This window comes from Athene noctua, chromosome 29 (assembly GCF_965140245.1).
Source record: "Athene noctua chromosome 29, bAthNoc1.hap1.1, whole genome shotgun sequence".
Classification (NCBI taxonomy): Eukaryota; Metazoa; Chordata; class Aves; order Strigiformes; family Strigidae; genus Athene; species Athene noctua.
The window spans coordinates 2,565,712-2,593,373 of record NC_134065.1 but is presented as its reverse complement, the minus strand read 5'-3'; the positions used below and the strand labels follow the sequence as shown (position 1 = coordinate 2,593,373).

Sequence of the window (27,662 nt, the reverse complement as noted above, 5' to 3'; positions counted from 1 at the left end):
GCCCGTGGGACACCCTACGACACCCAGCCAGGGTGAGGATTGGTAGGGGAGGGCAGTCGCCCTTACCTGTAGGAGGGATGGGTGGCCCTGCGGGGCAGCGGCCTCTCTCAGGGGGCTGCGTGGGGGGCATGGGGGTCTGTTGGGGGCCGGGGCTGTGTCTGGGGGCAGGCCGGTGGCTGCAGCGTAGATGGTGGTGCAGGAGAGGTCCTCGGCGGTGGGAGCCACTTTCTGCTTCTGCACAGAGAGCGAAGGATGAGCAACAGCAGGCAGCTCAGCACGGGGGGCCCTTCCCTCCCTCCACCCTACACGGACCCACTGTTTCCTCCCCAGTTTGCTCTGAGGAGGATCTGGGGAGCGGGGAAAAACACCAAGTCTGTCCCCAAAGCCACCCTGGGATGGGGAGGCTGGGAAAGCTGCAGCACCCAACCTCTTTCCTAGTGATTCCCAAATGAATGTGGCCAGGCTGACAGGGATGGGGGTCTCCGGGGAGCCCATGGCCACCCCAGTACCCCCCAGCCACAACATCACCCTCTCCCTCACCAGCCACGGGGCTGTGTTGACACCCAGTGACCCATCCCAGAGGGTGCCACAGAGCAGCGAGAAGGCACCCAGCAACACCCTGGGGCTTTGGGTGCTGCTGCCCAAATCCAGTTTGTCCCCATCCAAAATGCCCACCCAAGAAACCCCGGCAGGGTCGTGCCTACGCTCCCCCACGGCTGCAGCTCTTGGGGTCCCACCACTAACGGAGCTTTTCCACCACTAACGGAGCTTTTCCATCGCTAACGGAGCGTTTTTCCCCCACGCTGGTCGTGGCTCACCTCCACCCGCTGCACTTGGGAGTAGATAGTGTGAACCGTGTTGTACTCCACGAGCGGCGAGTGCTCCCGCTTATTACAGGCTGCGTGGGGATAAACAAATCACCGAGCTGTGAGGGGAGCCGGGAACGGGGTGGGGGACACCCCGGGGCTTTGCAGGCTCCTGCTCCTGTACCCCGAGGCACAAGGGTGAGCCCGTGCTGGCTCTGTCCCTGCTGCCTGGACCCGGCTGCATCCCCGTGGCTGCAGCTGCCTGGCCACGGACGGAGGATTTCTGGCCACCACAGGTCCGCTTTGCAAATGTGTTGCTACACGGGGAATGAGAAACGGGGGGCACAGCCCGGCTGAGGCACTCGGAGAGATGATGCTCTCTCTAAACGGGGCTGGGATCGTTCAATTCCCCTTGAGACAGTGCGATATGATCTCAGCAGCTCATCATCTGGGTCAACCATTAAAGATCATGTGCAAGTACATTTATCTTTTTTTTTTTTTTTTTTTTTAAGCTGGTTTCCCTCCTGTTTTTAACTCTGTGCTTCAAGAGAAACATGTTTCACTCCTTCCCAAAGTCCAGGGTGCTCTGCAGACAAGATGCCTGCAGGAATCAGCCCCTCTGGCTGGGGGCAGACCTTTCCCCCTCCCAGCAAGTCTCACCCCACCCATGGACCACCAGCCACGCCCAGCACCCCTCCCTCATGGCACTCACCGGTGGGCATGGCCAAACTGTTGGTCTTGACCCTGATGAACATCAACGCAGCAATGGCCACCACCGCCACCAACACCAACACCACCACCACCAGCTGCTTCACTCTCAGCCCGGCGCTGCCTGGCATGGGGGAGCAGAGAGAGGAGGGGGTCAGCCACCAGCCCTGGGGCCCAGGGTCACCCAAAGCTGAGTAGAATGGGCTGCTAAAATCTTTTTTTGTCTCATCAGCTAGTTTTGGGCTGATGATTTGAACAGGAAACGCAAGGCAGGAAACAGTTCTCTTGAGCAGAGCTCTCTTTAATCACCTCCAGAGAGCAACAGCCAGTGAAAAACCTCCTGGGGGTCAGATCAGGGCCAGATAAAGCCCTAAAAATGTCTCTGGTGGCTTTAGAGAGGCCTACAGAGGAGCAGTCCCTTTGCACAACGGCCTTGCGTCACGGATGCTCTGCAGCTCACACCATGGGGAGGCACCCGGGGTGGCCCCGCTCCTGGACCAGTAATGGTGACACCACGCAGGGGTGTCCCACAGTGCAAGGGGGTGAGAAACAAACCCAAACTCCCCACCCCGCCTCCACCCGGAGCATCTCATTTCAGCATCTCCCTTTCCTAAGCAAGAGTCCCAACCGTTTTTCCCACAGGCGTATTTTCTCGGCACGGGTCACTGTGAGAGCCCCAGCAGAGATGTGGCTTCGCCTGCGGGAACTCAGGGAAAGGGGCAGCTACCGCACTGCCCTGCCCCAATGAAAGTCCCCCACGTCACGAGGGAGTGCTAGAAAATCCTGGTGACAGAGAGCGTGACTTTTGCCCTGAGAGCCTATGAAGGGGAAGCTGTCACTGAGGTTTTGATCCTCCCCAAATCACACAGAGTACGAGTCTCATGCATTTAGAATGAGCCTCGAGCACTGGGGCGCAGCGAGTAGGGTGCCAGGGAGGCAGGTGGGACCCGCAGCTCCGTGGCCGGCATTTACGGGAAGGCCTGGGTGACCCTGAGCAGGTGACGCAGCGACTGATTTCTTGCAAAAGTCTCCTCCGAGGCTGCCTGAAGCAGCGTGAAAAAAGTCCCCTGCAAAGCAAGAACAGGACCAAGAGGCTGAAGAGAGCCGAGTCAGCAACTGGGAACTTACCCCCTTGCTCGTAGCTGCACTCGGAGAAGTTGAAGGTGACGACTTGGCTGCTGATGGCGTTGCTGGCCGTGCAGGTGCAGGAGACACTTGTGTTCTGCAGGGGGTAGGAGAAGTGCAGGAGGCTGCCGCTGCCGGAGCAGAGCCCCGAGGTGCTGGTGTCCCAGCTGTCCCAGCTGTAGAGGACGTTGTCCCCTCGCGCTGCCGTGCAGTTGAGGGTGACGGTGCAGCTGCCGTTGGCCAACATCCAGCTGAGGACGTGGATGCTGGGATCAGACACTGGCTCTAGAGGGAGGGAGGAGGCAAAGGTTTGTGTCTGGGGAAGGACGCAGACGTTGCCTCGGCCCCTGCCTGGGAAATCCTGCTGGCCTCTTCCAAACCCCCAGGAGGTGGAAAGGAACCACTCTGGCCCTGGACCCGCTGCAAACAGCATTAGAGAGGGACATGCTCTGCACAAAGGCTCTGGGAGTACCCAGATGGTGCTGCAAGAGGGGCCTGGAGTCACTGCAGCACCTTGACATCAGGGTGATCATCTTCCCCTCCCGCTCCTTGACCACCACCCACCTCCCAGACCTGCTCCCAGCACTGCAGGAGGCTGGGAGCACCCAGCACGCTCCTCCCAGCGGGTCTCACCGTACACCTCCAGCTGTATCTGCCAGACTTTCTCCTCTGGCCCCTTGCTGACTATGTACTCGTAGAACTGCTGGTCCTGCCGGCTGGTGTTCAGGATCTCCAGGGAAAAATCCGACTCATGGAATTGCGCTCGGCCCTGCATGTAGTTGGTGTAGTTGCCGTCCGCGTACTTGAGCAGGACGAGCTTCCTCTGCGGGTCGTCCGTGTCCCGCTTCCACACCGCCGCCCCAAAGCGCAGGGTGAGGTTCTGGAGTTCAGGGGGGATCCACAATATCGTCGCCTTCCCCAAGGTGCCCAGAACCGTCTCTCTCGCCCCGCGGCCTGTGCCTGGGAGGAGATTGGAGAGAAGGGCTGAGGCAGGCAGGGAGGGACAGGGGTCTCGGAGTGTCCGTCCCTGCCCATCCTGGCTCTTCCTGAGGAGGGCAGACGCCTGCAGAGCTGCAGTTGCCAGCAACAGCATCGGACCCACCCTGATAATCCGCAGATTGGGGACAGCTTGGGTTCATGAGATAAATCATCAAAAATTGATCAGATTATCTAAACCAAGAGCTTGAAAACACGGTATCCACCACATCCTGCAGCTCTGCCCCACACCCACCCCGCAGCACCATCCCCAAAACCAAGGGAGCGACCCCCAGCTCTCAGCCCCACACCCTTGACGTCCAAGGATGGGGGTTGATGGCTTGGCTCAGGAAGCGTTGCCTTCCTCTGCTCTTCCTCCCCACTCTCGCCTCCCCAGAGCGAGGAGACAAAGTCTTCATTTGCACCAGCCGCCACACGCTCCTGTGTCAGGCACCGCTGGCGGCCAAATCCTGATTTAAGGCTCTGGGATTTCTGTTGGCACGACAGTGGAACATCACCCCACGGAGTGGGGCTGCCTCAAACGGGGGAAGGCGCTTGTAGTCCCAGTCTGGTGGGGATGGTGGTCCTGGGAGAAGGGCGCTGGCAGAGGTGGGACCAGCCTGGAGAAGTCCTGGTGGCACCAGAGGGAAGCGATGCTCGGTGGCTCTTGGCCAAAGCGTCCCTCACGTGCTTCAGCTCCAGAAACCTTCAGTGGGAATTTCCTTGTAGAAATTGCGGGAAGCGTGACCTCCTGGAGGTGGGCTCAGGTGTAAATCCCACGTCGTCCTCCTGGTCGAGGTGGTCCAAGGCGTGTTTCTTGGTGACCATGGAAAAGTGCTCTCAAGAAGTGGAGTGCAAACATCGCCCACGTGTCCCACAGCATCTCAACCACCTGAATTTCCTGGAGAGCGTGCAGGAGGGTCTTCTCCCCCAAACCCTTTCCCGGCTTTTGCTGCAAGGCAGTGATTCATATTTGCCCACACACCCGGGCAAACGTTTGTTTTTGTAGGAAACAGCGTGGGGAGAGGTGCCAGCTCACCGCTGCTGCCAGGCACCAACAGTGGAACCGTGGAAGGGACTCCACCAGGTCACCCCCCTGTTTCCTACTGACTTCTTTCCATCAGGCTGAGGTTTTGCCCCAGAGAGGGGGAAAAAAAAAAAAAAAAAAGAGGGGGAGCTACCCTAGAACAGGTCTGGGGAGGCCCAGAGAAGCCCAGTATCTCTCCTGCAGCACACGTGGTTCTAGTAAAAGCCGCATTCGACAGCCCGCTCATCTTTTCCCCCTCTGTAGTACAAAACACAGCAATTTCTGAGCTGTCCCTGCGGACTCCATCTCCCCAGCATCAAAGCAGCCGTGCGGACAGAGCCTTCATCCCACAGAAACCCCACGGCCTGGCTCACCCGCTGCCTCTTACGTGTTTTGCTGGTATTTTTACTGTAAAACCCAGCGCGCAGCTCGATGCCGTATTTACTCAGCAATACGGCCTTTTGACACGCAGCGGTTTAGGCTCCTCATTAATGACCAAGTGGAAAAGCCCTTTGTTTGCATCACATTAGAAAAACCCTCTGCCCCAGCGAGGAGCTTCTCCTTGGCAGGGAAGACAACTCGGCTGGAGCAAGGTTGCAGGAGGAGGGATGTAAAAAGGTCTGAGCCCGTCCATGCCAAAGCCCCGATGTCAGGGCTGGAGGAAGAAAAGGGATCTGCACCGGCGCAGCGCTGGCTCCGGAGCAGCCCTCGCGTCAGGAGTTGGGCTCATGGGACTTCCAGTGCTCTGGCCAGGCAGAAAACCCCGGGGAGATTTTAAAGGCAGGTATTCTAGTAACACTGAACCAGCAGAGCTGAGGAGAAACCCCGGCTCTGCCCAAGTCTCTGGTTTCCTGGACGAGCCCTTCGTTTGACAGCCAGTAATTACACCGATGCAGTGGCAGAGGGCTCATGGGGCTGTGGGGACACACAAGGAAAGCGAAAGGGTGTCACTGGCACCAGGAGGAGGGTCAGGATTAGTCTCAGCTCCCTTGACTCTGCTCCGAGGCCGTGACTCACCCAAGCGTTTTTGCGCAGGCTCCGCTGCCACAAAAAACAATTTTGCAACAACTGCTGACAGGCTGGGAGGAGATGACCCAGGAGGCCTGGGAGGTCTGGGTGCTCCTCGCTGCCTCACCAGTGGCTCTGGGGAGATTTTGACTCATCCCCAGAACACCACCCACAGCTGGCCAGGGCTCTCCAGGCACCCAGAAAACAAGCACTGCCCCACCGCCGGTCCCGTTCCAGTCGCCTTAGACACATTTCATCGCTTGGGCATCATCTCCAAGCCCACTGGCACGTCTTGATCCGAGACACTCGGTATCGCAGAGAGTGACACAATCCACCAAGGACCTTCCTCTCAAGTGCCCCCACTCCCAGCTGGTACTAAATTATTTCCTCAGTGTTATTAATACCCTATTAAAACACACAGTAGAGTGCTTCACTATTGCAGCTACACTTTGTCCATCACCGTCTTTGTTCATTCATCATCTTTTATTCTCTCTTCCCTCAGCCTGACTAGTAGAAGCATATTAGGGATGCACCACACATCCAGCTTGGAGTTGCGAGCCATTTATCTTCTATATGAATATTTATACTCAATCATCCGCCTGGCACACAGCTCACGATTTTGAAAGGTCTTAATATCTGACAAAAAAATCCCCAAACAATCTGAAGCAAGTATTTCACGAAGGGCAAGCATACCTACCCCACACACGGCCGAGAGAGATCAGCAGCCAGAGACAGATGCTGCAGCCCATGCCTTGGTTCACGGAGCCCCTGCTGCAGTGGAGTTAGTATCTGCTGTGCTCATTATAAGAGCAGGTGTACTCAGATCTGAGATGTTGCACTGGCTTATGGGTTTCCTGTTTTTTGGCTGAATGAGTTTTTTATTTTCTTGAGTGGAAAGTATTCAAAGTACCGAGTCGTGAATGCTTCACTAGAGACAGCCCTGAAGACCTGCAGGAAGAAACAGAAAATCAATTTATAGTTTCTACCAGAACTGCAACAATGTGCCACGGTCCTTAACCCAACACCAAGAGGAAATAACCTGAAAAAAAAAAAAATAAAATCACATACAGTAACAGCTTCCCCGGGCTGTACAGAGCCTTCAAACCCTGCTGCTGCAGCAGGGGGGAGGCAAGCAGCTGCTCCACCCGCACAACAACACTCCGACGGCTGCTGCTCGATCCCAGCACCGTGGGGCTGGGACCCAGCGCGAAGCTCATCCAGAGAGCCAGCGGGCACCGGTGCTCACAGCCACAACGCCCACCAGTGCAGAAAAAAACCCACCAAATACTCTGGGATTAACCCACAGCCCTGCTTCGGGCTGTACCGGATCTACAGCGAGGAGGAGGAGGAGTATGGGTGGTCTTTGAAAACTCGCCGAGGAAAAGCCCAATCCTTGTTCTCAGGCTTGGGGACGTGATCTGGGGAAAACACCGCTCGCTTGTTCCACTGCTGGAAAGGGGTGAGAAAGCTTGGTTGTTTTTGTGTTTTTAGTGGAAGGAATTATTCACCTCCATCGGTGCTCGGCCTGCGCGGCTTTAAAATGGGAGAAGTTTTGTTGGTTTTTTTTTTTTTTTCCTATTGCTTCTTCAAGTCTTCATTGCTCTTTCTGGTTTTCAGAGGAGAGCAGAGGTGACAGCGTGAAGCGGGAATCCCTCCGCTGTTTTCAACCAAATTTGAGTGCCGCAAGCTAATAAAGAGTGAACTTACATCCCATCGCTGTTCAGTGGAGCCAGGTTCCGAGATCTCCATGAGTTTTGCGGACAATAAATTATTTCTAACGCTAAAAGGCCTAAAACCCACACTAAACCACCCCAACATCCTGCTAGACTTCTCCTTCCTGCTCAGAAAGCATCTGACCGAGAAAAAAAAAGAAAACCAAGGCATTTCCCAATAATCAGTCGTTCACAGAGGGAAGAGATCAGCAGAGGCATGAAAAAGAAAGGATGAGTAAGAGCAGCACGAGGAGACTCGGCTCCTTTCCTCGCTGCAGACACACCTGGAGATCCGGCTCAGCAGAAACGCTGTGGTGGTTCCTACGGGAGGCAGCCGGGTCCTGGACCGAGCTTTTGGCCAGATGATGGAGGGGCAAAGACATTGTCTTGGGATGTTTTGCAGAGCAGCAAGGTGCTGCGGGACAAATCTCACCCGAAGGGCTGGAGGGTCAGGAAGGTCTCTAGTGGATGGGCTCCACCAGCTCGGCTTCCCTAGGCAGGGCAGCAGGATGGTCTCCAACCCTCCCCTCGCCACGGATCAGTGACTCACTATTGGGTGCGGGCTGTGCTGGCATGGAGAACACCACCAGCCACAAACCAGACCAGTATTGCCCATGGGGAACTACCACAGCAGCATGTCCCAGGCTGGGCTGGCACCAGTCCAGAGAAATGGGAAAATTTATTGAACAAGCAAAATCATCAAGAAAAAAATCCTTCCAGCAAGCATCTGGGGGCACAAAAAAACATTAGAGGCAGACACAAGAAAACAGCCTTTAACCAAAAATAGTGATTCTAAACGCCTTTACTTCCCCCATCAGCCCAGGCTGAAGTCACCTGGCTGGAAAAATGACTGACGTGTGACACCGGGCTCCCAACCGACAGCACAGGGTGGTTATGACGGTGCTCAGCTGTCATCGTGGAATCTGTGAGAGGCAGAAGAACCCCAAACCTCCAGACGGGAATGGACCAAAACGCAAGCAAATATTGTCAAGGGAAGGGGGATTTCTGTAAAAATATATACTGGTGCTGAAACCATCAGCCAGCCAACAGGAATTACCCATTAGACCTGGGAGCTGGAACGACTCCTGCTCTTTACTAATTTTTCAAACAAGCCAGCAAGGTCCCGGTTGACTCTTTGATGAATCTGCCCTTAGGAGTCTTTGCTTAATGATGGCTCTGGAAAGTGATGCCTCTTGGGTTTTACAGAGGCTAGAGCCTGGTTCTGCTCTTTCGTGGATTGGTTTGCTGGAGCGGCAGCATGCCAGGGCTGTGGGGGGCCCTGAGCCATGTCCCCCACCCCTCTTGGCAGGCTGAGGGACCGTCTCCGTCGCTCACGAGACGCATCCTCCCACCCCAAAGGCCCCGAACACCTGCAGATGTCTCCTCCTGTGGGGGACAACACTGGAAGGGCTCCTCTGCCCAGCAAAGGGTGTTGGGGGGCAAACATGGCCCGCCCATCATCCCCCAGTCCCCGAGTCCTCCCTGCGGCCGGCCCCAGGCCAGAGGAGAAAGCAGAACAGGCACCTGAACAGGCGGGGTTTGAAGTTACTCTTCATTTAATGTGCACACAGACATTTTAGAAGGCAGAAACCATTCTCGCCCTACCCGATCCTTCGCTGTAGGAAAAACCACCTCAGCCCTGCCCCCTTGAGATGTTTCGGTGCTTCAGACGCAGAGGCTGGGCAGCAGCCAGCTGCACCCGTGCTGGTGTCACCAGTTTCAGGGTATAGACATCATGCACTGTCACACTACTCCTCAGTCCCCTAAATGGCAGCACCGACAGCATGGCTGAGGATCCCCCCAAGTCCACAGGGAGCCCTGGGAAAGGCTCAGAGTGGGTCTCTCCGCAGATCTCAGGGATGAGGAGAGGAGGATTTACAAGCAGTTAACCATAAATTTTGCAATTTGGATTCCTGAAATACCATTGCAAGAGACTTCATCAGTTCTGTTTGGAACTAGAGAACATGGCCTCTGCTTACAGCAAGGTAGAAAAGGTGAGGAGGGAAACTGAGGCACTGAGCTACCCTGAGGGCAGAAGCAGAGCAGACAGAGATGGGGCTGGTGGGAAGCAGGTGGCTCTGGCTGGGACCAGGTGGGTGCCGGTGTAACGGACACTGGTTGTAATCCTTCCTCCGAGCAACCACATCTTTCTGCATCCAACCAGTTTGGGAGTCTCCTGCAGGCACCGGTCCTGCAATGGGGGGCGATGAGACGAGGAGAGATGTCAACCGAAGAGCGTCCTTAAGCCTGAGGGAGGAGGAGGAGGAGGAGTCCCAGGACCACCAGCAGGCTGGGGGGAGCGTGTGATGCAGCAGCAGAAGATTCAACTGGAGGCAGAGGAAGACCCGGGGCGTGAGGAAGGCTGCGGGCTGCCCGGCCCTGCTCAGGGACCCCCCAGCCCCCTCCCCAGGTGGCCTTCTGCCACCCACCAGGCCACGATGCAGGGAAAAGGGACCCACCACTACATAAGCCAGGGGCCCCCTTGCAGGGACCTGCTGTCCTCGGGGTCACCGTCACTGCTCCAGGGACCCCCCAAAGCCAAGGCCACCTTGCAGCCCATCCCACCCGAGTTTGCTGCCCCATGCGTGCGCTGTGGGCGGTACCTGTCCAGGAGCAGGGGTGCCTGTAGGTCAGCGAGGCGCTGTTGGAGGAGACAGGGTTGCTGACTTGGCAGGTGTAGGTTCCCATCGAGGGGTTGAAGGAGACGCACTGCTCAGAGGCACCCACACTCTCCAGGGGGAAGTTGCTGTGGGGGATCCACTTGTAGGTCACCCCTTCGAGCCCCACCGAGCACTCCAGGATGGCTTCACACAACTCCGGGTCAGCACTGATCACTTTAGCATTCACAGTGGGCTTCGGGACCGGATCTGCAAGAGGCGGCGCGATGTCACAGCCTGCCTGTCCCCCCGTGGGGCACGGGGACAACCCTCCCATCTCCCAGCTCACCGTACACCGTCAGGAGGATGCTTTCGATGTCTTCCTTGCCCACCTCATCCTCCAGGTACACCTGGTACATGCTGCTGTCATTTTTCTGCAGCTGGCTGATTTTTAACGTGTTATTGGGAAAGAGCTCCAGACGTTTCCTGTAGATGCTGTTGGGGTACTGGACCTGCCCTCTGCTGTTCCGGCAGGCGATATTCACAGAGTTGTTGCGTCGCCAGTGGATTTGGGAGAAGGGTTTCTGGTTTTTCAGGCTGGGGCTGAGATACGCCACCCCATGAACAGCCCCGACCACCTGCGATGGACCGTGCTGTGCCCAGGCTGTTGAGAAATCCAAGACCAGTGCTGCTTGGCCAGCCAGACACAGCCCACCCTCCCCCAGAACTCGTCCCCACTTGGGGACCTCAGATTCCTCCCAGACAAGCTAAAAAGGAAAATTCCTAATGTATTTTTACCCTAATGGCCTCAGAGGTACGTTGCAGCCCTATAGCTCATGGCGGGATTGCCACCGCCCCACCGTGAGCATGGGACTGCCGAGTCCGCCAGGGAAGTTTTTTAACTCTGCTTTCATTTTTGGCCTCGTCTCCCTGCTCCAAGCCCACCCGCAGCAGCCCCTCACCCCCAGCATGGTGGTGGCGACACCGGGGACTCCAGTGGGAAGGGAGTCCGCTGGTTGCACCTCGGGTATGGTGCCACGATGGAAAAAGCTGAGAAAAAGAACAGGGACAGGGCAGGTTTGCCCACGGGTACATCCTCAAAGTCCCCCACCGTCCCCAAAGCCATCTCCCACCCCCAAACCAGCACCTTCACCCCAGGGAACCCAGCACCCTCACCCCGGGGAACCCGTCACGCTACCTTTCATGATGAAGAGGAAGAGGAGCGCTACTGTAAGCACCATCGCCATCTTCTCTGCGAGTCTCTGCACTAATCCTGGAGTGGAAATCCTCTGCACCAGGCAGCTGCTCACCAAGGACCTCCCCGAGCCTGCAGCCCCCACCACCGCCCCTAAAGTCAGGGCTGGAGGGGCAGGGTAAGAGAGGGGCTGGCAGAGCACAGTAGTTATAGCACAGGAATCCACACTTCCGTTTATTCTGTTTCCTCTGCGCCCCACTTCCTTCACAGCCTAACTCAACACGGGAGGCTTCAGCCCCAGGACATCAGGCCACACACACCACCCATCACCAGAGTCACCCCAAAATCCTGCTGGTAAATTAAACACTGACCCCAGGGGTCACATCCTACAGGGTTCCTGTTTCTTCACCTACAAGCCCAGCTCAGTGTCCTCGCCATGGTCTGAACCCCCAGACGTGCCACCGAGCAGCCCCAGCTTGAGAGGGAACCACCAGCACGGGCGTTGGGGCATCCCCATGAAACCAGTTTGAAGGCGACCAGACCCAGTGGGAAGGAGATGGGAGGGATGATGTGCAGGTATAAACAAGGCACGAAATAGGGATTAGCACCTCCTGCTGCTCTGCAAGCATCTAGTGCTCCAAAAGCCCATGTGAGGGCACCTTAACGCCCTCATCCGAGGCCGCTGGAGCTGCCCTGAGCCATGTCCCCCACCCCTCCTGGCAGGCTGAGGGACCGTCTCCGTCGCTCACGAGACACATCCTCCCACCCCAAAGGCCCCGGACACCTGCAGATGTCTCCTCCTGTGGGGGACAACACTGGAAGGGCTCCTCTCCCCAGCAAAGGGTGTTGGGGGGCAAACATGGCCCCCCCATCATCCCCCAGTCCCCGAGTCCTCCCTGCGGCCGGCCCCAGGCCAGAGGAGAAAGCAGAAGCGGCACCTGAAAAGGCGGGGTTTGAAGTTACTCTTCATTTAATGCGCACACAGAAATTTCAAAAGGCGGAAACCATTCTCGCCCTACCCGATCCTTCGCTGTAGGAAAAACCACCTCAGCTCTGCCCCCTTGAGATGTTTCGGTGCTTCAGACGCGGAGGCTGGGCAGCAGCCAGCTGCACCCGTGCTGGTGTCACCAGTTTCAGGGTATAGACATCTCCTGCAGGCACCGGTCCTGCAATGGGGGGCGATGAGACGAGGAGAGATGTCAACCGAAGAGTGTCCTTAAGCCTGAAGGAGGAGGAGGAGGAGTCCCAGGACCACCAGCAGGCTGGGGGGAGCGTGTGATGCAGCAGCAGAAGATTCACCTGGAGGCAGAGGAAGACCCGGGGCGTGAGGAAGGCTGCGGGCTGCCCGGCCCTGCTCAGGGACCCCCCAGCCCCCTCCCCAGGTGGGCTCCTGCCACCCACCAGGCCACGATGCAGGGAAAAGGGACCCACCACTCCTAACCCAGGGGCCCCCTTGCAGGGACCTGCTGTCCTCGGGGTCACCGTCACTGCTCCAGGGACCCCCCAAAGCCAAGGCCACCTTGCAGCCCATCCCACCCGAGTTTTGCTGCCCCATGCGTGCGCTGTGGGCGGTACCTGTCCAGGAGCAGGGGTGCCTGTAGGTCAGCGAGGCGCTGTTGGAGGAGACAGGGTTGCTGACTTGGCAGGTGTAGGTTCCCATCGAGGGGTTGAAGGAGACGCGCTGCGCAGAGGCACCCACACTCTCCAGGGGGAAGTTGCTGTGGGGGATCCACTTGTAGGTCACCCCTTCGAGCCCCACCGAGCACTCCAGGATGGCTTCACACAACTCCGGGTCAGCATTGATCACTTTAGCACTCACAGTGGGCTTCGGGACCGGATCTGCAAGAGGCGGCGCGATGTCACAGCCTGCCTGTCCCCCCGTGGGGCACGGGGACAACCCTCCCATCTCCCAGCTCACCGTACACCGTCAGGAGGATGCTTTCAGTGTCTCCCTTGCCCACCTCATCGTCCAGGTACACCTGGTACATGCTGCTGTCATTTTTCTGCAGCTGGCTGATTTTTAACGTGTTATTGGGAAAGAGCTCCAGACGTTCCCTGTAGATGCTGTTGGGGTACTGGACCTGCCCTCTGCTGTTCCGGCTGGCAATCGTCACAGAGTCGTTGCGTCGCCAGTGGATTTGGGAGAAGGGTTTCTGGTTTTTCAGGCTGGGGCTGAGATACGCCACCCCATGAACAGCCCCGACCACCTGCGATGGACCGTGCTGTGCCCAAGCTGGTGAGAAATCCAAGACCAGTGCTGCTTGGCCAGCCAGACACAGCCCACCCTCCCCCAGAACTCGTCCCCACTTGGCGACCTCAGATTCCTCCCAGACAAGCTAAAAAGGAAAATTCCTAATGTATTTTTACCCTATTGGCCTCAGAGGTACGTTGCAGCCCTATAGCTCATGGCGGGATTGCCACCGCCCCACCGTGAGCATGGGACTGCCGAGTCCGCCAGGGAAGTTTTTTAACTCTGCTTTCATTTTTGGCCTCGTCTCCCTGCTCCAAGCCCACCCGCAGCAGCCCCTCACCCCCAGCATGGTGGTGGCGACACCGGGGACTCCAGTGGGAAGGGAGTCCGCTGGTTGCACCTCGGGTATGGTGCCACGATGGAAAAAGCTGAGAAAAAGAACAGGGACAGGGCAGGTTTACCCACGGGTACATCCTCAAGGTCCCCCACCATCCCCAAAGCCATCTCCCACCCCCAAACCAGCACCTTCACCCCAGGGAACCCAGCACCCTCACCCCGGGGAACCCGTCACGCTACCTTTCATGATGAAGAGGAAGAGGAGCGCTACTGTAAGCACCATCGCCATCTTCTCTGCGAGTCTCTGCACTAACCCTGGGGTGGAAATCCTCTGCACCAGGCAGCTGCTCATCAAAGACCTCTCCAAGCCTACAGCCCCCACCACCGCCCCTAAAGTCAGGGCTGGAGGGGCAGGGTAAGAGAGGGGCTGGCAGAGCACAGTAGTTACAGCACAGGAATCCATACTTCCGTTTATTCTGTTTCCTCTGCCCCCCAGTTCTGTCACAGTCTAACTCAACACGGGAGGCTTCAGCCCCAGGACATCCGGCCACACACACCACCCATCACCAGAGTCACCCCAAAATCCTGCTGGTAAATTAAACACTGACCCCAGGGGTCACATCCTACAGGGTTCCTGTTTCTTCACCTACAAGCCCAGCTCAGTGTCCTCGCCATGGTCTGAACCCCCAGACGTGCCACCGAGCAGCCCCAGCTTGAGAGGGAACCACCAGCACGGGCGTTGGGGCATCCCCATGAAACCAGTTCGAAGGCGACCAGACCCAGTGGGAAGGAGATGGGAGGGATGATGTGCAGGTATAAACAAGGCACGAAATAGGGATTAGCACCTCCTGCTGCTCTGCAAGCATCTAGTGCTCCAAAAACCAATGTGAGGGCACCTTAACGCCCTCATCCGAGGCCGCTGGAGCTGCCCTGAGCCATGTCCCCCTCCCCTCCTGGCAGGCTGAGGGACCGTCTCCGTCGCTCACGAGACACATCCTCCCACCCCAAAGGCCCCGAACACCTGCAGATGTCTCCTCCTGTGGGGGACAACACTGGAAGGGCTCCTCTCCCCAGCAAAGGGTGTTGGGGGGCAAACATGGCCCCCCTATCATCCCCCAGTCCCCGAGTCCTCCCTGCGGCCGGCCCCAGGCCAGAGGAGAAAGTAGAACAGGCACCTGAAAAGGCGGGGTTTGAAGTTACTCTTCATTTAATGTGCACACAGACATTTTGGAAGGCAGAAACCATTCTTGCCCTACCCGATCCTTCTCTGTAGGAAAAACCACCTCAGCCCTGCCCCCTTGAGATGTTTCGGTGCTTCAGACGCGGAGGCTGGGCAGCAGCCAGCTGAACCCGTGCTGGTGTCACCAGTTTCAGGGTATAGACATCTCCTGCAGGCACCGGTCCTGCAATGGGGGGCGATGAGACGAGGAGAGATGTCAACCGAAGAGCGTCCTTAAGCCTGAGGGAGGAGGAGGAGGAGTCCCAGGACCACCAGCAGGCTGGGGGGAGCGTGTGGTGCAGCAGCAGAAGATTCACCTGGAGGCAGAGGAAGACCCGGGGCGTGAGGAAGGCTGCGGGCTGCCCGGCCCTGCTCAGGGACCCCCCAGCCCCCTCCCCAGGTGGGCTCCTGCCACCCACCAGGCCACGATGCAGGGAAAAGGGACCCACCACTCCTAACCCAGGGGCCCCCTTGCAGGGACCTGCTGTCCTCGGGGTCACCGTCACTGCTCCAGGGACCCCCCAAAGCCAAGGCCAACTTGCAGCCCATCCCACGCGAGTTTTGCTGCCCCATGCGTGCGCTGTGGGCGGTACCTGTCCAGGAGCAGGGGTGCCTGTAGGTCAGCGAGGCGCTGTTGGAGGAGACAGGGTTGCTGACTTGGCAGGTGTAGGTTCCCATCGAGGGGTTGAAGGAGACGCGCTGCGCAGAGGCACCCACACTCTCCAGGGGGAAGTTGCTGTGGGGGATCCACTTGTAGGTCACCCCTTCGAGCCCCACCGAGCACTCCAGGATGGCTTCACACAACTCCGGGTCAGCATTGATCACTTTAGCATTCACAGTGGGCTTCGGGACCGGATCTGCAAGAGGCGGCGCGATGTCACAGCCTGCCTGTCCCCCCGTGGGGCACGGGGACAACCCTCCCATCTCCCAGCTCACCGTACACCGTCAGGAGGATGCTTTCGATGTCTTGCTTGCCCACCTATTCCTCCAGGTACACCTGGTACATGCTGCTGTCATTTTTCTGCAGCTGGCTGATTTTTAACGTGTTATTGGGAAAGAGCTCCAGACGTTCCCTGTAGATGCTGTTGGGGTACTGGACCTGCCCTCTGCTGTTCCGGCTGGCAAGCGTCACAGAGTTGTTGCGTCGCCAGTGGATTTGGGAGAAGGGTTTCTGGTTTTTCAGGCTGGGGCTGAGATACGCCACCCCATGAACAGCCCCGACCACCTGCGATGGACCGTGCTGTGCCCAAGCTGCCGAGAAATCCACGACAGGAGCTGCTTGGCCAGCCAGACACAGCCCACCCTCCCCCAGAACTCGTCCCCACTTGGCGACCTCAGATTCCTCCCAGACAAGCTAAAAAGGAAAATTCCTAATGTATTTTTACCCTATTGGCCTCAGAGGTACGTTGCAGCCCTATAGCTCATGGCGGGATTGCCACCGCCCCACCGTGAGCATGGGACTGCCGAGTCCGCCAGGGAAGTTTTTTAACTCTGCTTTCATTTTTGGCCTCGTCTCCCTGCTCCAAGCCCACCCGCAGCAGCCCCTCACCCCCAGCGACACCGGGGACTCCAGTGGGAAGGGAGTCCGCTGGTTGCACCTCGGGTATGGTGCCACGATGGAAAAAGCTGAGAAAAAGAACAGGGACAGGGCAGGTTTGCCCACGGGTACATCCTCAAGGTCCCCCACCGTCCCCAAAGCCATCTCCCACCCCCAAACCAGCACCTTCACCCCAGGGAACCCAGCACCCTCACCCCGGGGAACCCGTCACCCTACCTTTCATGATGAAGAGGAAGAGGAGCGCTGCTGCATGCCCCATCACCTTCTTTTTTGTGTGTCTATGCTCAAACCTTGGGGTAGAAATCCTCTGCACCAGGCAGCTGCTCATCAAGGACCTCCCCGAGCCTGCAGCCCCCACCACCGCCCCTAAAGTCAGGGCTGGAGGGGCAGGGTAAGAGAGGGGCTGGCAGAGCACAGTTGTTATAGCACAGGTAAAAAAAAAAACATGCTTCTCTTTTTTCTGTTTCCTCTGCCCCCCAGTTCCGTCACAGTCTAACTCAACACGGGAGGCTTCAGCCCCCGGACATCAGGCCACACACACCACCCATCACCAGAGTCACCCCAAAATCCTGCTGGTAAATTAAACACTGACCCCAGGGGTCACATCCTACAGGGTTCCTGTTTCTTCACCTACAAGCCCAGCTCAGTGTCCTCGCCATTGTCTGAACCCCCAGATGTGCCACCGAGCAGCCCCAGCTTGAGAGGGAACCACCAGTACGGGCGTTGGGGCATCCCCATGAAACCAGTTCGAAGGCGACCAGACCCAGTGGGAAGGAGATGGGAGGGATGATGTGCAGGTATAAACAAGGCACGAAATAGGGATTAGCACCTCCTGCTGCTCTGCAAGCATCTAGTGCTCCAAAAGCCCATGTGAGGGCACCTTAACGCCCTCATCCGAGGCCGCTGGAGCTGCCCTGAGCCATGTCCCCCACCCCTCCTGGCAGGCTGAGGGACCGTCTCCGTCGCTCACGAGACACATCCTCCCACCCCAAAGGCCCCGGACACCTGCAGATGTCTCCTCCTGTGGGGGACAACACTGGAAGGGCTCCTGTCCCCAGCAAGGGTGTTGGGGTCAAACATGGCCCCCCCATCATCCCCCAGTCCCCGAGTCCTCCCTGCGGCCGGCCCCAGGCCAGAGGAGAAAGCAGAACAGGCACCTGAAAAGGCGGGGTTTGAAGTTACTCTTCATTTAATGCGCACACAGAAATTTCAAAAGGCGGAAACCATTCTCGCCCTACCCGATCCTTCGCTGTAGGAAAAACCACCTCAGCTCTGCCCCCTTGAGATGTTTCGGTGCTTCAGACGCAGAGGCTGGGCAGCAGCCAGCTGCACCCGTGCTGGTGTCACCAGTTTCAGGGTATAGACATCATGCACTGTCACACTACTCCTCAGTCCCCTAAATGGCAGCACCGACAGCATGGCTGAGGATCCCCCCAAGTCCACAGGGAGCCCTGGGAAAGGCTCAGAGTGGGTCTCTCCGCAGATCTCAGGGATGAGGAGAGGAGGATTTACAAGCAGTTAACCATAAATTTTGCAATTTGGATTCCTGAAATACCATTGCAAGAGACTTCATCAGTTCTGTTTGGAACTAGAGAACATGGCCTCTGCTTACAGCAAAGTAGAAAAGGTGAGGAGGGAAACTGAGGCACTGAGCTACCCTGAGGGCAGAAGCAGAGCAGACAGAGATGGGGCTGGTGGGAAGCAGGTGGCTCTGGCTGGGACCAGGTGGGTGCCGGTGTAACGGACACTGGTTGTAATCCTTCCTCCGAGCAACCACATCTTTCTGCATCCAACCAGTTTGGGAGTCTCCTGCAGGCACCGGTCCTGCAATGGGGGGCGATGAGACGAGGAGAGATGTCAACCAAAGAGTGTCCTTAAGCCTGAGGGAGGAGGAGGAGGAGGAGTCCCAGGACCACCAGCAGGCTGGGGGGAGCGTGTGATGCAGCAGCAGAAGATTCACCTGGAGGCAGAGGAAGACCCGGGGCGTGAGGAAGGCTGCGGGCTGCCCGGCCCTGCTCAGGGACCCCCCAGCCCCCTCCCCAGGTGGGCTCCTGCCACCCACCAGGCCACGATGCAGGGAAAAGGGACCCACCACTACATAAGCCAGGGGCCCCCTTGCAGGGACCTGCTGTCCTCGGGGTCACCGTCACTGCTCCAGGGACCCCCAAAGCCAAGGCCACCTTGCAGCCCATCCCACCCGAGTTTGCTGCCCCATGCGTGCGCTGTGGGCGGTACCTGTCCAGGAGCAGGGGTGCCTGTAGGTCAGCGAGGCGCTGTTGGAGGAGACAGGGTTGCTGACTTGGCAGGTGTAGGTTCCCATCGAGGGGTTGAAGGAGACGCGCTGCTCAGAGCCACCCACACTCTCCAGGGGGAAGTTGCTGTGGGGGATCCACTTGTAGGTCACCCCTTCGAGCCCCACCGAGCACTCCAGGATGGCTTCACACAACTCCGGGTCAGCACTGATCACTTTAGCACTCACAGTGGGCTTCGGGACCGGATCTGCAAGAGGCGGCGCGATGTCACAGCCTGCCTGTCCCCCCGTGGGGCACAGGGACAACCCTCCCATCTCCCAGCTCACCGTACACCGTCAGGAGGATGCTTTCGATGTCTTCCTTGCCCACCTCATCCTCCAGGTACACCTGGTACATGCTGCTGTCATTTTTCTGCAGCTGGCTGATTTTTAACGTGTTATTGGGAAAGAGCTCCAGACGTTCCCTGTAGATGCTGTCGGGGTACTGGACCTGCCCTCTGCTGTTCCGGCAGGCGATATTCACAGAGTCGTTGAGTCGCCAGTGGATTTGGGAGAAGGGTTTCTGGTTTTTCAGGCTGGGGCTGAGATACGCCACCCCATGAACAGCCCCGACCACCTGCGATGGACCGTGCTGTGCCCAGGCTGTTGAGAAATCCAAGACCAGTGCTGCTTGGCCAGCCAGACACAGCCCACCCTCCCCCAGAACTCGTCCCCACTTGGGGACCTCAGATTCCTCCCAGACAAGCTAAAAAGGAAAATTCCTAATGTATTTTTACCCTATTGGCCTCAGAGGTACGTTGCAGCCCTATAGCTCATGGCGGGATTGCCACCGCCCCACCGTGAGCATGGGACTGCCAAGTCCGCCAGGGAAGTTTTTTAACTCTGCTTTCATTTTTGGCCTCGTCTCCCTGCTCCAAGCCCACCCGCAGCAGCCCCTCACCCCCAGCATGGTGGTGGCGACACCGGGGACTCCAGTGGGAAGGGAGTCCGCTGGTTGCACCTCGGGTATGGTGCCACGATGGAAAAAGCTGAGAAAAAGAACAGGGACAGGGCAGGTTTGCCCACGGGTACATCCTCAAGGTCCCCCACCGTCCCCAAAGCCATCTCCCACCCCCAAACCAGCACCTTCACCCCAGGGAACCCAGCACCCTCACCCCGGGGAACCCGTCACGCTACCTTTCATGATGAAGAGGAAGAGGAGCATTACTGTAAGCACCATCGCCATCTTCTCTGCGAGTCTCTGCACTAACCCTGGAGTGGAAATCCTCTGCACCAGGCAGCTGCTCACCAAGGACCTCCCCGAGCCTGCAGCCCCCACCACCGCCCCTAAAGTCAGGGCTGGAGGGGCAGGGTAAGAGAGGGGCTGGCAGAGCACAGTAGTTATAGCACAGGAATCCACACTTCCGTTTATTCTGTTTCCTCTGCGCCCCACTTCCTTCACAGCCTAACTCAACACGGGAGGCTTCAGCCCCAGGACATCAGGCCACACACACCACCCATCACCAGAGTCACCCCAAAATCCTGCTGGTAAATTAAACACTGACCCCAGGGGTCACATCCTACAGGGTTCCTGTTTCTTCACCTACAAGCCCAGCTCAGTGTCCTCGCCATGGTCTGAACCCCCAGACGTGCCACCGAGCAGCCCCAGCTTGAGAGGGAACCACCAGCACGGGCGTTGGGGCATCCCCATGAAACCAGTTCGAAGGCGACCAGACCCAGTGGGAAGGAGATGGGAGGGATGATGTGCAGGTATAAACAAGGCACGAAATAGGGATTAGCACCTCCTGCTGCTCTGCAAGCATCTAGTGCTCCAAAAGCCCATGTGAGGGCACCTTAACGCCCTCATCCGAGGCCGCTGGAGCTGCCCTGAGCCATGTCCCCCACCCCTCCTGGCAGGCTGAGGGACCGTCTCCGTCGCTCACGAGACACATCCTCCCACCCCAAAGGCCCCGGACACCTGCAGATGTCTCCTCCTGTGGGGGACAACACTGGAAGGGCTCCTCTCCCCAGCAAAGGGTGTTGGGGGGCAAACATGGCCCCCCTATCATCCCCCAGTCCCCGAGTCCTCCCTGCGGCCGGCCCCAGGCCAGAGGAGAAAGCAGAACAGGCACCTGAACAGGCGGGGTTTGAAGTTACTCTTCATTTAATGTGCACACAGACATTTTGGAAGGCAGAAACCATTCTCGCCCTACCCGATCCTTCGCTGTAGGAAAAACCACCTCAGCTCTGCCCCCTTGAGATGTTTCGGTGCTTCAGACGCGGAGGCTGGGCAGCAGCCAGCTGCACCCGTGCTGGTGTCACCAGTTTCAGGGTATAGACATCTCCTGCAGGCACCGGTGCTGCAATGGGGGGCGATGAGACAAGGAGAGATGTCAACCGAAGAGCGTCCTTAAGCCTGAGGGAGGAGGAGGAGGAGTCCCAGGACCACCAGCAGGCTGGGGGGAGCGTGTGGTGCAGCAGCAGAAGATTCACCTGGAGGCAGAGGAAGACCCGGGGCGTGAGGAAGGCTGCGGGCTGCCCGGCCCTGCTCAGGGACCCCCCAGCCCCCTCCCCAGGTGGCCTCCTGCCACCCACCAGGCCACGATGCAGGGAAAAGGGACCCACCACTCCCAACCCAGGGGCCCCCTTGCAGGGACCTGCTGTCCTCGGGGTCACCGTCACTGCTCCAGGGACCCCCCAAAGACAAGGCCACCTTGCAGCCCATCCCACCCGAGTTTTGCTGCCCCATGCGTGCGCTGTGGGCGGTACCTGTCCAGGAGCAGGGGTGCCTGTAGGTCAGCGAGGCGCTGTTGGAGGAGACAGGGTTGCTGACTTGGCAGGTGTAGGTTCCCATCGAGGGGTTGAAGGAGACGCGCTGCGCAGAGGCACCCACACTCTCCAGAGGGAAGTTGCTGTGGGGGATCCACTTGTAGGTCACCCCTTCGAGCCCCACCGAGCACTCCAGGATGGCTTCACACAACTCCAGGTCAACACTGATCACTTTAGCACTCACAGTGGGCTTCGGGACCGGATCTGCAAGAGGCGGCGCGATGTCACAGCCTGCCTGTCCCCCCGTGGGGCACGGGGACAACCCTCCCATCTCCCAGCTCACCGTACACCGTCAGGGGGATGCTTTCGATGTCTTCCTTGCCCACCTCATCCTCCAGGCACACCTGGTACATGCTGCTGTCATTTTTCTGCAGCTGGCTGATTTTTAACGTGTTATTGGGAAAGAGCTCCAGACGTTCCCTGTAGATGCTGTTGGGGTACTGGACCTGCCCTCTGCTGTTCCGGCTGGCAAGCGTCACAGAGTTGTTGCGTCGCCAGTGGATTTGGGAGAAGGGTTTCTGGTTTTTCAGGCTGGGGCTGAGATACGCCACCCCATGAACAGCCCCGACCACCTGCGATGGACCGTGCTGTGCCCAGGCTGCTGAGAAATCCACGACAGGAGCTGCTTGGCCAGCCAGACACAGCCCACCCTCCCCCAGAACTCGTCCCCACTTGGCGACCTCAGATTCCTCCCAGACAAGCTAAAAAGGAAAATTCCTAATGTATTTTTACCCTATTGGCCTCAGAGGTACGTTGCAGCCCTATAGCTCATGGCGGGATTGCCACCGCCCCACCGTGAGCATGGGACTGCCGAGTCCGCCAGGGAAGTTTTTTAACTTTGCTTTCATTTTTGGCCTCGTCTCCCTGCTCCAAGCCCACCCGCAGCAGCCCCTCACCCCCAGCATGGTGGTGGCGACACCGGGGACTCCAGTGGGAAGGGAGTCCGCTGGTTGCACCTCGGGTATGGTGCCACGATGGAAAAAGCTGAGAAAAAGAACAGGGACAGGGCAGGTTTACCCACGGGTACATCCTCAAGGTGCCCCACCATCCCCAAAGCCATCTCCCACCCCCAAACCAGCACCTTCACCCCAGGGAACCCAGCACCCTCACCCCGGGGAACCCGTCACGCTACCTTTCATGATGAAGAGGAAGAGGAGCGCTACTGTAAGCACCATCGCCATCTTCTCTGCGAGTCTCTGCACTAACCCTGGGGTGGAAATCCGCTGCACCAGGCAGCTGCTCATCAAAGACCTCCCCAAGCCTACAGCCCCCACCACCGCCCCTAAAGTCAGGGCTGGAGGGGCAGGGTAAGAGAGGGGCTGGCAGAGCACAGTTGTTATAGCACAGGAATCCACACTTCTCTTTTTTCTGTTTCCTCTGCCCCCCAGTTCCGTCACAGCCTAACTCAACACGGGAGGCTTCAGCCCCCGGACATCCGGCCACACACACCACCCATCACCAGAGTCACCCCAAAATCCTGCTGGTAAATTAAACACTGACCCCAGGGGTCACATCCTACAGGGTTCCTTTTTTTTCACCTACAAGCCCAGCTCAGTGTCCTCGCCATGGTCTGAACCCCCAGACGTGCCACCGAGCAGCCCCAGCTTGAGGGAACCACCAGTACGGGCGTTGGGGCATCCCCATGAAACCAGTTCGAAGGCGACCAGACCCAGTGGGAAGGAGATGGGAGGGATGATGTGCAGGTATAAACAAGGCACGAAATAGGGATTAGCACCTCCTGCTGCTCTGCAAGCATCTAGTGCTCCAAAAGCCCATGTGAGGGCACCTTAACGCCCTCATCCGAGGCCGCTGGAGCTGCCCTGAGCCATGTCCCCCACCCCTCCTGGCAGGCTGAGGGACCGTCTCCGTCGCTCAAGAGACACATCCTCCCACCCCAAAGGCCCCGAACACCTGCAGATGTCTCCTCCTGTGGGGGACAACACTGGAAGGGCTCCTCTCCCCAGCAAAGGGTGTTGGGGGGCAAACATGGACCCCCATCTTCCCCCAGTCCCCGAGTCCTCCCTGCGGCCGGCCCCAGGCCAGAGGAGAAAGCAGAACAGGCACCTGAACAGGAGGGGTTTGAAGTTACTCTTCATTTAATGTGCACACAGACATTTTAGAAGGCAGAAACCATTCTCGCCCTACCCGATCCTTCGCTGTAGGAAAAACCACCTCAGCCCTGCCCCCTTGAGATGTTTCGGTGCTTCAGACGCGGAGGCTGGGCAGCAGCCAGCTGCACCCGTGCTGGTGTCACCAGTTTCAGGGTATAGACATCATGCACTGTCACACTACTCCTCAGTCCCCTAAATGGCAGCACCGACAGCATGGCTGAGGATCCCCCCAAGTCCACAGGGAGCCCTGGGAAAGGCTCAGAGTGGGTCTCTCCGCAGATCTCAGGGATGAGGAGAGGAGGATTTACAAGCAGTTAACCATAAATTTTGCAATTTAGATTCCTGAAATACCATTGCAAGAGACTTCATCAGTTCTGTTTGGAACTAGAGAACATGGCCTCTGCTTACAGCAAGGTAGAAAAGGTGAGGAGGGAAACTGAGGCACTGAGCTACCCTGAGGGCAGAAGCAGAGCAGACAGAGATGGGGCTGGTGGGAAGCAGGTGGCTCTGGCTGGGACCAGGTGGGTGCCGGTGTAACGGACACTGGTTGTAATCCTTCCTCCGAGCAACCACATCTTTCTGCATCCAACCAGTTTGGGAGTCTCCTGCAGGCACCGGTCCTGCAATGGGGGGCGATGAGACGAGGAGAGATGTCAACCGAAGAGCGTCCTTAAGCCTGAGGGAGGAGGAGGAGGAGGAGTCCCAGGACCACCAGCAGGCTGGGGGGAGCGTGTGATGCAGCAGCAGAAGATTCAACTGGAGGCAGAGGAAGACCCGGGGCGTGAGGAAGGCTGCGGGCTGCCCGGCCCTGCTCAGGGACCCCCCAGCCCCCTCCCCAGGTGGCCTTCTGCCACCCACCAGGCCACGATGCAGGGAAAAGGGACCCACCACTACATAAGCCAGGGGCCCCCTTGCAGGGACCTGCTGTCCTCGGGGTCACCGTCACTGCTCCAGGGACCCCCAAAGCCAAGGCCACCTTGCAGCCCGTCCCACCCGAGTTTGCTGCCCCATGAGTGCGCTGTGGGCGGTACCTGTCCAGGAGCAGGGGTGCCTGTAGGTCAGCGAGGCGCTGTTGGAGGAGACAGGGTTGCTGACTTGGCAGGTGTAGGTTCCCATCGAGGGGTTGAAGGAGACGCACTGCTCAGAGGCACCCACACTCTCCAGGGGGAAGTTGCTGTGGGGGATCCACTTGTAGGTCACCCCTTCGAGCCCCACCGAGCACTCCAGGATGGCTTCACACAACTCCGGGTCAGCACTGATCACTTCAGCATTCACAGTGGGCTTCGGGACCGAATCTGCAAGAGGCGGCGCGATGTCACAGCCTGCCTGTCCCCCCGTGGGGCACGGGGACAACCCTCCCATCTCCCAGCTCACCGTACACCGTCAGGAGGATGCTTTCGATGTCTTGCTTGCCCACCTCATCCTCCAGGTACACCTGGTACATGCTGCTGTCATTTTTCTGCAGCTGGCTGATTTTTAACGTGTTATTGGGAAAGAGCTCCAGACGTTCCCTGTAGATGCTGTTGGGGTACTGGACCTGCCCTCTGCTGTTCCGGCAGGCGATATTCACAGAGTTGTTGCGTCGCCAGTGGATTTGGGAGAAGGGTTTCTGGTTTTTCAGGCTGGGGCTGAGATACGCCACCCCATGAACAGCCCCGACCACCTGCGATGGACCGTGCTGTGCCCAGGCTGTTGAGAAATCCACGACAGGAGCTGCTTGGCCAGCCAGACACAGCCCACCCTCCCCCAGAACTCGTCCCCACTTGGCGACCTCAGATTCCTCCCAGACAAGCTAAAAAGGAAAATTCCTAATGTATTTTTACCCTATTGGCCTCAGAGGTACGTTGCAGCCCTATAGCTCATGGCGGGATTGCCACCGCCCCACCGTGAGCATGGGACTGCCGAGTCCGCCAGGGAAGTTTTTTAACTCTGCTTTCATTTTTGGCCTCGTCTCCCTGCTCCAAGCCCACCCGCAGCAGCCCCTCACCCCCAGCATGGTGGTGGCGACACCGGGGACTCCAGTGGGAAGGGAGTCCGCTGGTTGCACCTCGGGTATGGTGCCACGATGGAAAAAGCTGAGAAAAAGAACAGGGACGGGGCAGGTTTGCCCACGGGTACATCCTCAAGGTCCCCCACCGTCCCCAAAGCCATCTCCCACCCCCAAACCAGCACCTTCACCCCGGGGAACCCAGCACCCTCACCCCGGGGAACCCGTCACCCTACCTTTCATGATGAAGAGGAAGAGGAGCGCTGCTGCATGCCCCATCACCTTCTTTTTTGTGTGTCTATGCTCAAACCTTGGGGTAGAAATCCTCTGCACCAGGCAGCTGCTCATCAAGGACCTCCCCAAGCCTGCAGCCCCCACCACCGCCCCTAAAGTCAGGGCTGGAGGGGCAGGGTAAGAGAGGGGCTGGGAGAGTACAGTTGTTATAGCACAGGTAAAAAAAAAACATGCTTCTCTTTTTTCTGTTTCCTCTGCCCCCCAGTTCCGTCACAGTCTAACTCAACACGGGAGGCTTCAGCCCCCGGACATCAGGCCACACACACCACCCATCACCAGAGTCACCCCAAAATCCTGCTGGTAAATTAAACACTGACCCCAGGGGTCACATCCTACAGGGTTCCTGTTTCTTCACCTACAAGCCCAGCTCAGTGTCCTCGCCATGGTCTGAACCCCCAGACGTGCCACCGAGAAGCCCCAGCTTGAGAGGGAACCACCAGTACGGGCGTTGGGGCATCCCCATGAAACCAGTTCGAAGGCGACCAGACCCAGTGGGAAGGAGATCACAGAATTACAGAATCGTCTAAGTTGGAAAAGCCCCTGAAGCTCCTCCAGCCCAACCATGACCCTCCCCCTGACCCTTCCCAACTCCCCCAGATCCCTCAGCGCTGGCTCAGCCCGACTCTTCAACCCCCCCAGGGATCCCGGGGACTCCCCCCCTGCCCTGGGCAGCCCATTCCAACGCCCAACAGCCCCTTCTGCACAGAAATCCTTCCTCAGAGCCAGCCTGACCCTGCCCTGGGCAGCTTGAGGCCATTCCCTCGGGGCCTGGCGCTGGGGCCTTGGCTCCAGAGACTCACCCCCCCTCTCTGCCCCCTCCTGGCAGGGAGTTGCAGAGGGCCAGGAGGTCTCCCCTCAGCCTCCTCTTCTCCAGACTGAACCCCCCCAGTTCCCCCATCCGTTCCTCATACAACATGTTCTCCAGGAATGGATGACGGGAGGGAGACGTGCTAAAGCTGTAGCTCCGTTGTGCCAGCCTCCAACCAGGACAGATGCTTAAAAAGAAGGATTTTATTTACAGGCTGGATTCCTTCCTGAAAGACGATATTTCAGCTCCTTTGCTGGCCAGCAGCCGAGGGATGCGCGGGGCAGCAAAGCCAATACATCCCCCACGTCGGGGGCAAACAGGCACCGGCATCTTCCCACGCACCACCCCGGCCCCGAGCGAGGAGCACTGGGGCTGACCCCGGCTGTGAACAAAGGGCGACGGCAGCACCCGCTGAGCCCTGACCCAGTTTAATTTCAGCGCTGAGCAGCCCCCGTCCATCATGGGGGGAGATCCGATGTCAGCGCCGAGCGACATTAGCACCTGATGGTGCTGTGGCCGGATCACTGGCACCCATCTGGTGACACCGTGGTGCTGAGCACCCGCCGGCTGATCCCCGCGCCCAAATACACCGCGCTGATAGAAACCGGCGGAGATGGGAAAGCAAATTTCCCTGACAGGGAGGGAAGTGCTGCCTCAGCGCTTGCAGCGAGCGCTGCAAATTATCTCCAATATGCAAAAGCAGGTCATTAGCATAAATTACAGCACCGTGATGGAGCGTGGCTTCAGCAGGAGCCCGACGTGCTGATGGATGCAGCAGCCCCCGGGCTCTGTGCTGTCGCCTTCAGATGTTTCCGCTCATCAGGAGCGCGGGGACCCAACGTTCCGAGCTGCAAAGGGGCTGAGATGCGGCTCCTGCTTTAGCCCCCGCTCCCAGGCAGCAACCGCAGCCAGCAAGGACTGTCACCGCGTCCCCAGTGACTGTGCC

The 27,662-nt window shown here is 58.3% G+C and overlaps 6 protein-coding genes and 1 pseudogene across 7 annotated transcripts; all 7 read right to left on the bottom strand.

Moving 5' to 3' along the window:
* Positions 1-150: 150 nt before the first annotated feature.
* Positions 151-6,398, bottom strand: SLAMF1 (signaling lymphocytic activation molecule family member 1; the record flags this gene model as incomplete). Its single annotated transcript, XM_074928782.1, has 6 exons — positions 6,347-6,398; positions 3,273-3,599; positions 2,643-2,924; positions 1,519-1,638; positions 819-898; positions 151-234 (listed from the first exon to the last, which is right to left on the bottom strand). Coding segments are annotated over exons 1-6 (945 nt in total), but the record flags the coding sequence as incomplete, so codon positions are not given.
* A 2,507-nt stretch (positions 6,399-8,905) lies between these two features.
* On the bottom strand, positions 8,906-11,318 carry LOC141971699 (CD48 antigen-like). The gene is made up of 4 exons (XM_074929213.1): positions 11,157-11,318; positions 10,308-10,622; positions 9,965-10,228; positions 8,906-9,688 (listed from the first exon to the last, which is right to left on the bottom strand). Exons 1-4 carry the CDS (start codon positions 11,203-11,205, stop codon positions 9,603-9,605), a joined length of 714 nt encoding a protein of 237 aa, XP_074785314.1. The 5' UTR covers positions 11,206-11,318; the 3' UTR covers positions 8,906-9,602.
* A 1,051-nt stretch (positions 11,319-12,369) lies between these two features.
* On the bottom strand, positions 12,370-13,969 carry LOC141971441 (CD48 antigen-like). Its single transcript, XM_074928781.1, has 5 exons — positions 13,899-13,969; positions 13,685-13,772; positions 13,072-13,489; positions 12,729-12,992; positions 12,370-12,452 (listed from the first exon to the last, which is right to left on the bottom strand). Exons 1-5 carry the CDS (start codon positions 13,967-13,969, stop codon positions 12,370-12,372), a joined length of 924 nt encoding a protein of 307 aa, XP_074784882.1.
* Positions 13,970-15,133: 1,164 nt separating this feature from the next.
* Positions 15,134-16,716, bottom strand: LOC141971440 (CD48 antigen-like; annotated as a pseudogene).
* Positions 16,717-17,754: 1,038 nt separating this feature from the next.
* Positions 17,755-19,933, bottom strand: LOC141971439 (CD48 antigen-like). The gene is made up of 5 exons (XM_074928780.1): positions 19,863-19,933; positions 19,649-19,736; positions 19,036-19,453; positions 18,693-18,956; positions 17,755-18,417 (listed from the first exon to the last, which is right to left on the bottom strand). Exons 1-5 carry the CDS (start codon positions 19,931-19,933, stop codon positions 18,332-18,334), a joined length of 927 nt encoding a protein of 308 aa, XP_074784881.1. The 3' UTR covers positions 17,755-18,331.
* A 929-nt stretch (positions 19,934-20,862) lies between these two features.
* On the bottom strand, positions 20,863-22,802 carry LOC141971727 (CD48 antigen-like). 2 transcript variants are annotated; one of them, XM_074929265.1, is made up of 4 exons: positions 22,649-22,802; positions 21,800-22,117; positions 21,457-21,720; positions 20,863-21,180 (listed from the first exon to the last, which is right to left on the bottom strand). In XM_074929265.1, the coding sequence occupies exons 1-4, from the start codon at positions 22,758-22,760 to the stop codon at positions 21,098-21,100; spliced, it is 777 nt and encodes a 258-aa protein (XP_074785366.1). In that variant the 5' UTR covers positions 22,761-22,802; the 3' UTR covers positions 20,863-21,097. The 2 variants fall into 2 exon arrangements, with proteins under 2 accessions (XP_074785366.1, XP_074785367.1); XM_074929266.1 differs by having other exon boundaries at positions 21,800-22,114.
* A 1,180-nt stretch (positions 22,803-23,982) lies between these two features.
* Positions 23,983-25,979, bottom strand: LOC141971735 (CD48 antigen-like). The gene is made up of 4 exons (XM_074929280.1): positions 25,851-25,979; positions 25,002-25,316; positions 24,659-24,922; positions 23,983-24,383 (listed from the first exon to the last, which is right to left on the bottom strand). Exons 1-4 carry the CDS (start codon positions 25,960-25,962, stop codon positions 24,298-24,300), a joined length of 777 nt encoding a protein of 258 aa, XP_074785381.1. The 5' UTR covers positions 25,963-25,979; the 3' UTR covers positions 23,983-24,297.
* Between the last annotated feature and the right edge of the window lie 1,683 nt (positions 25,980-27,662).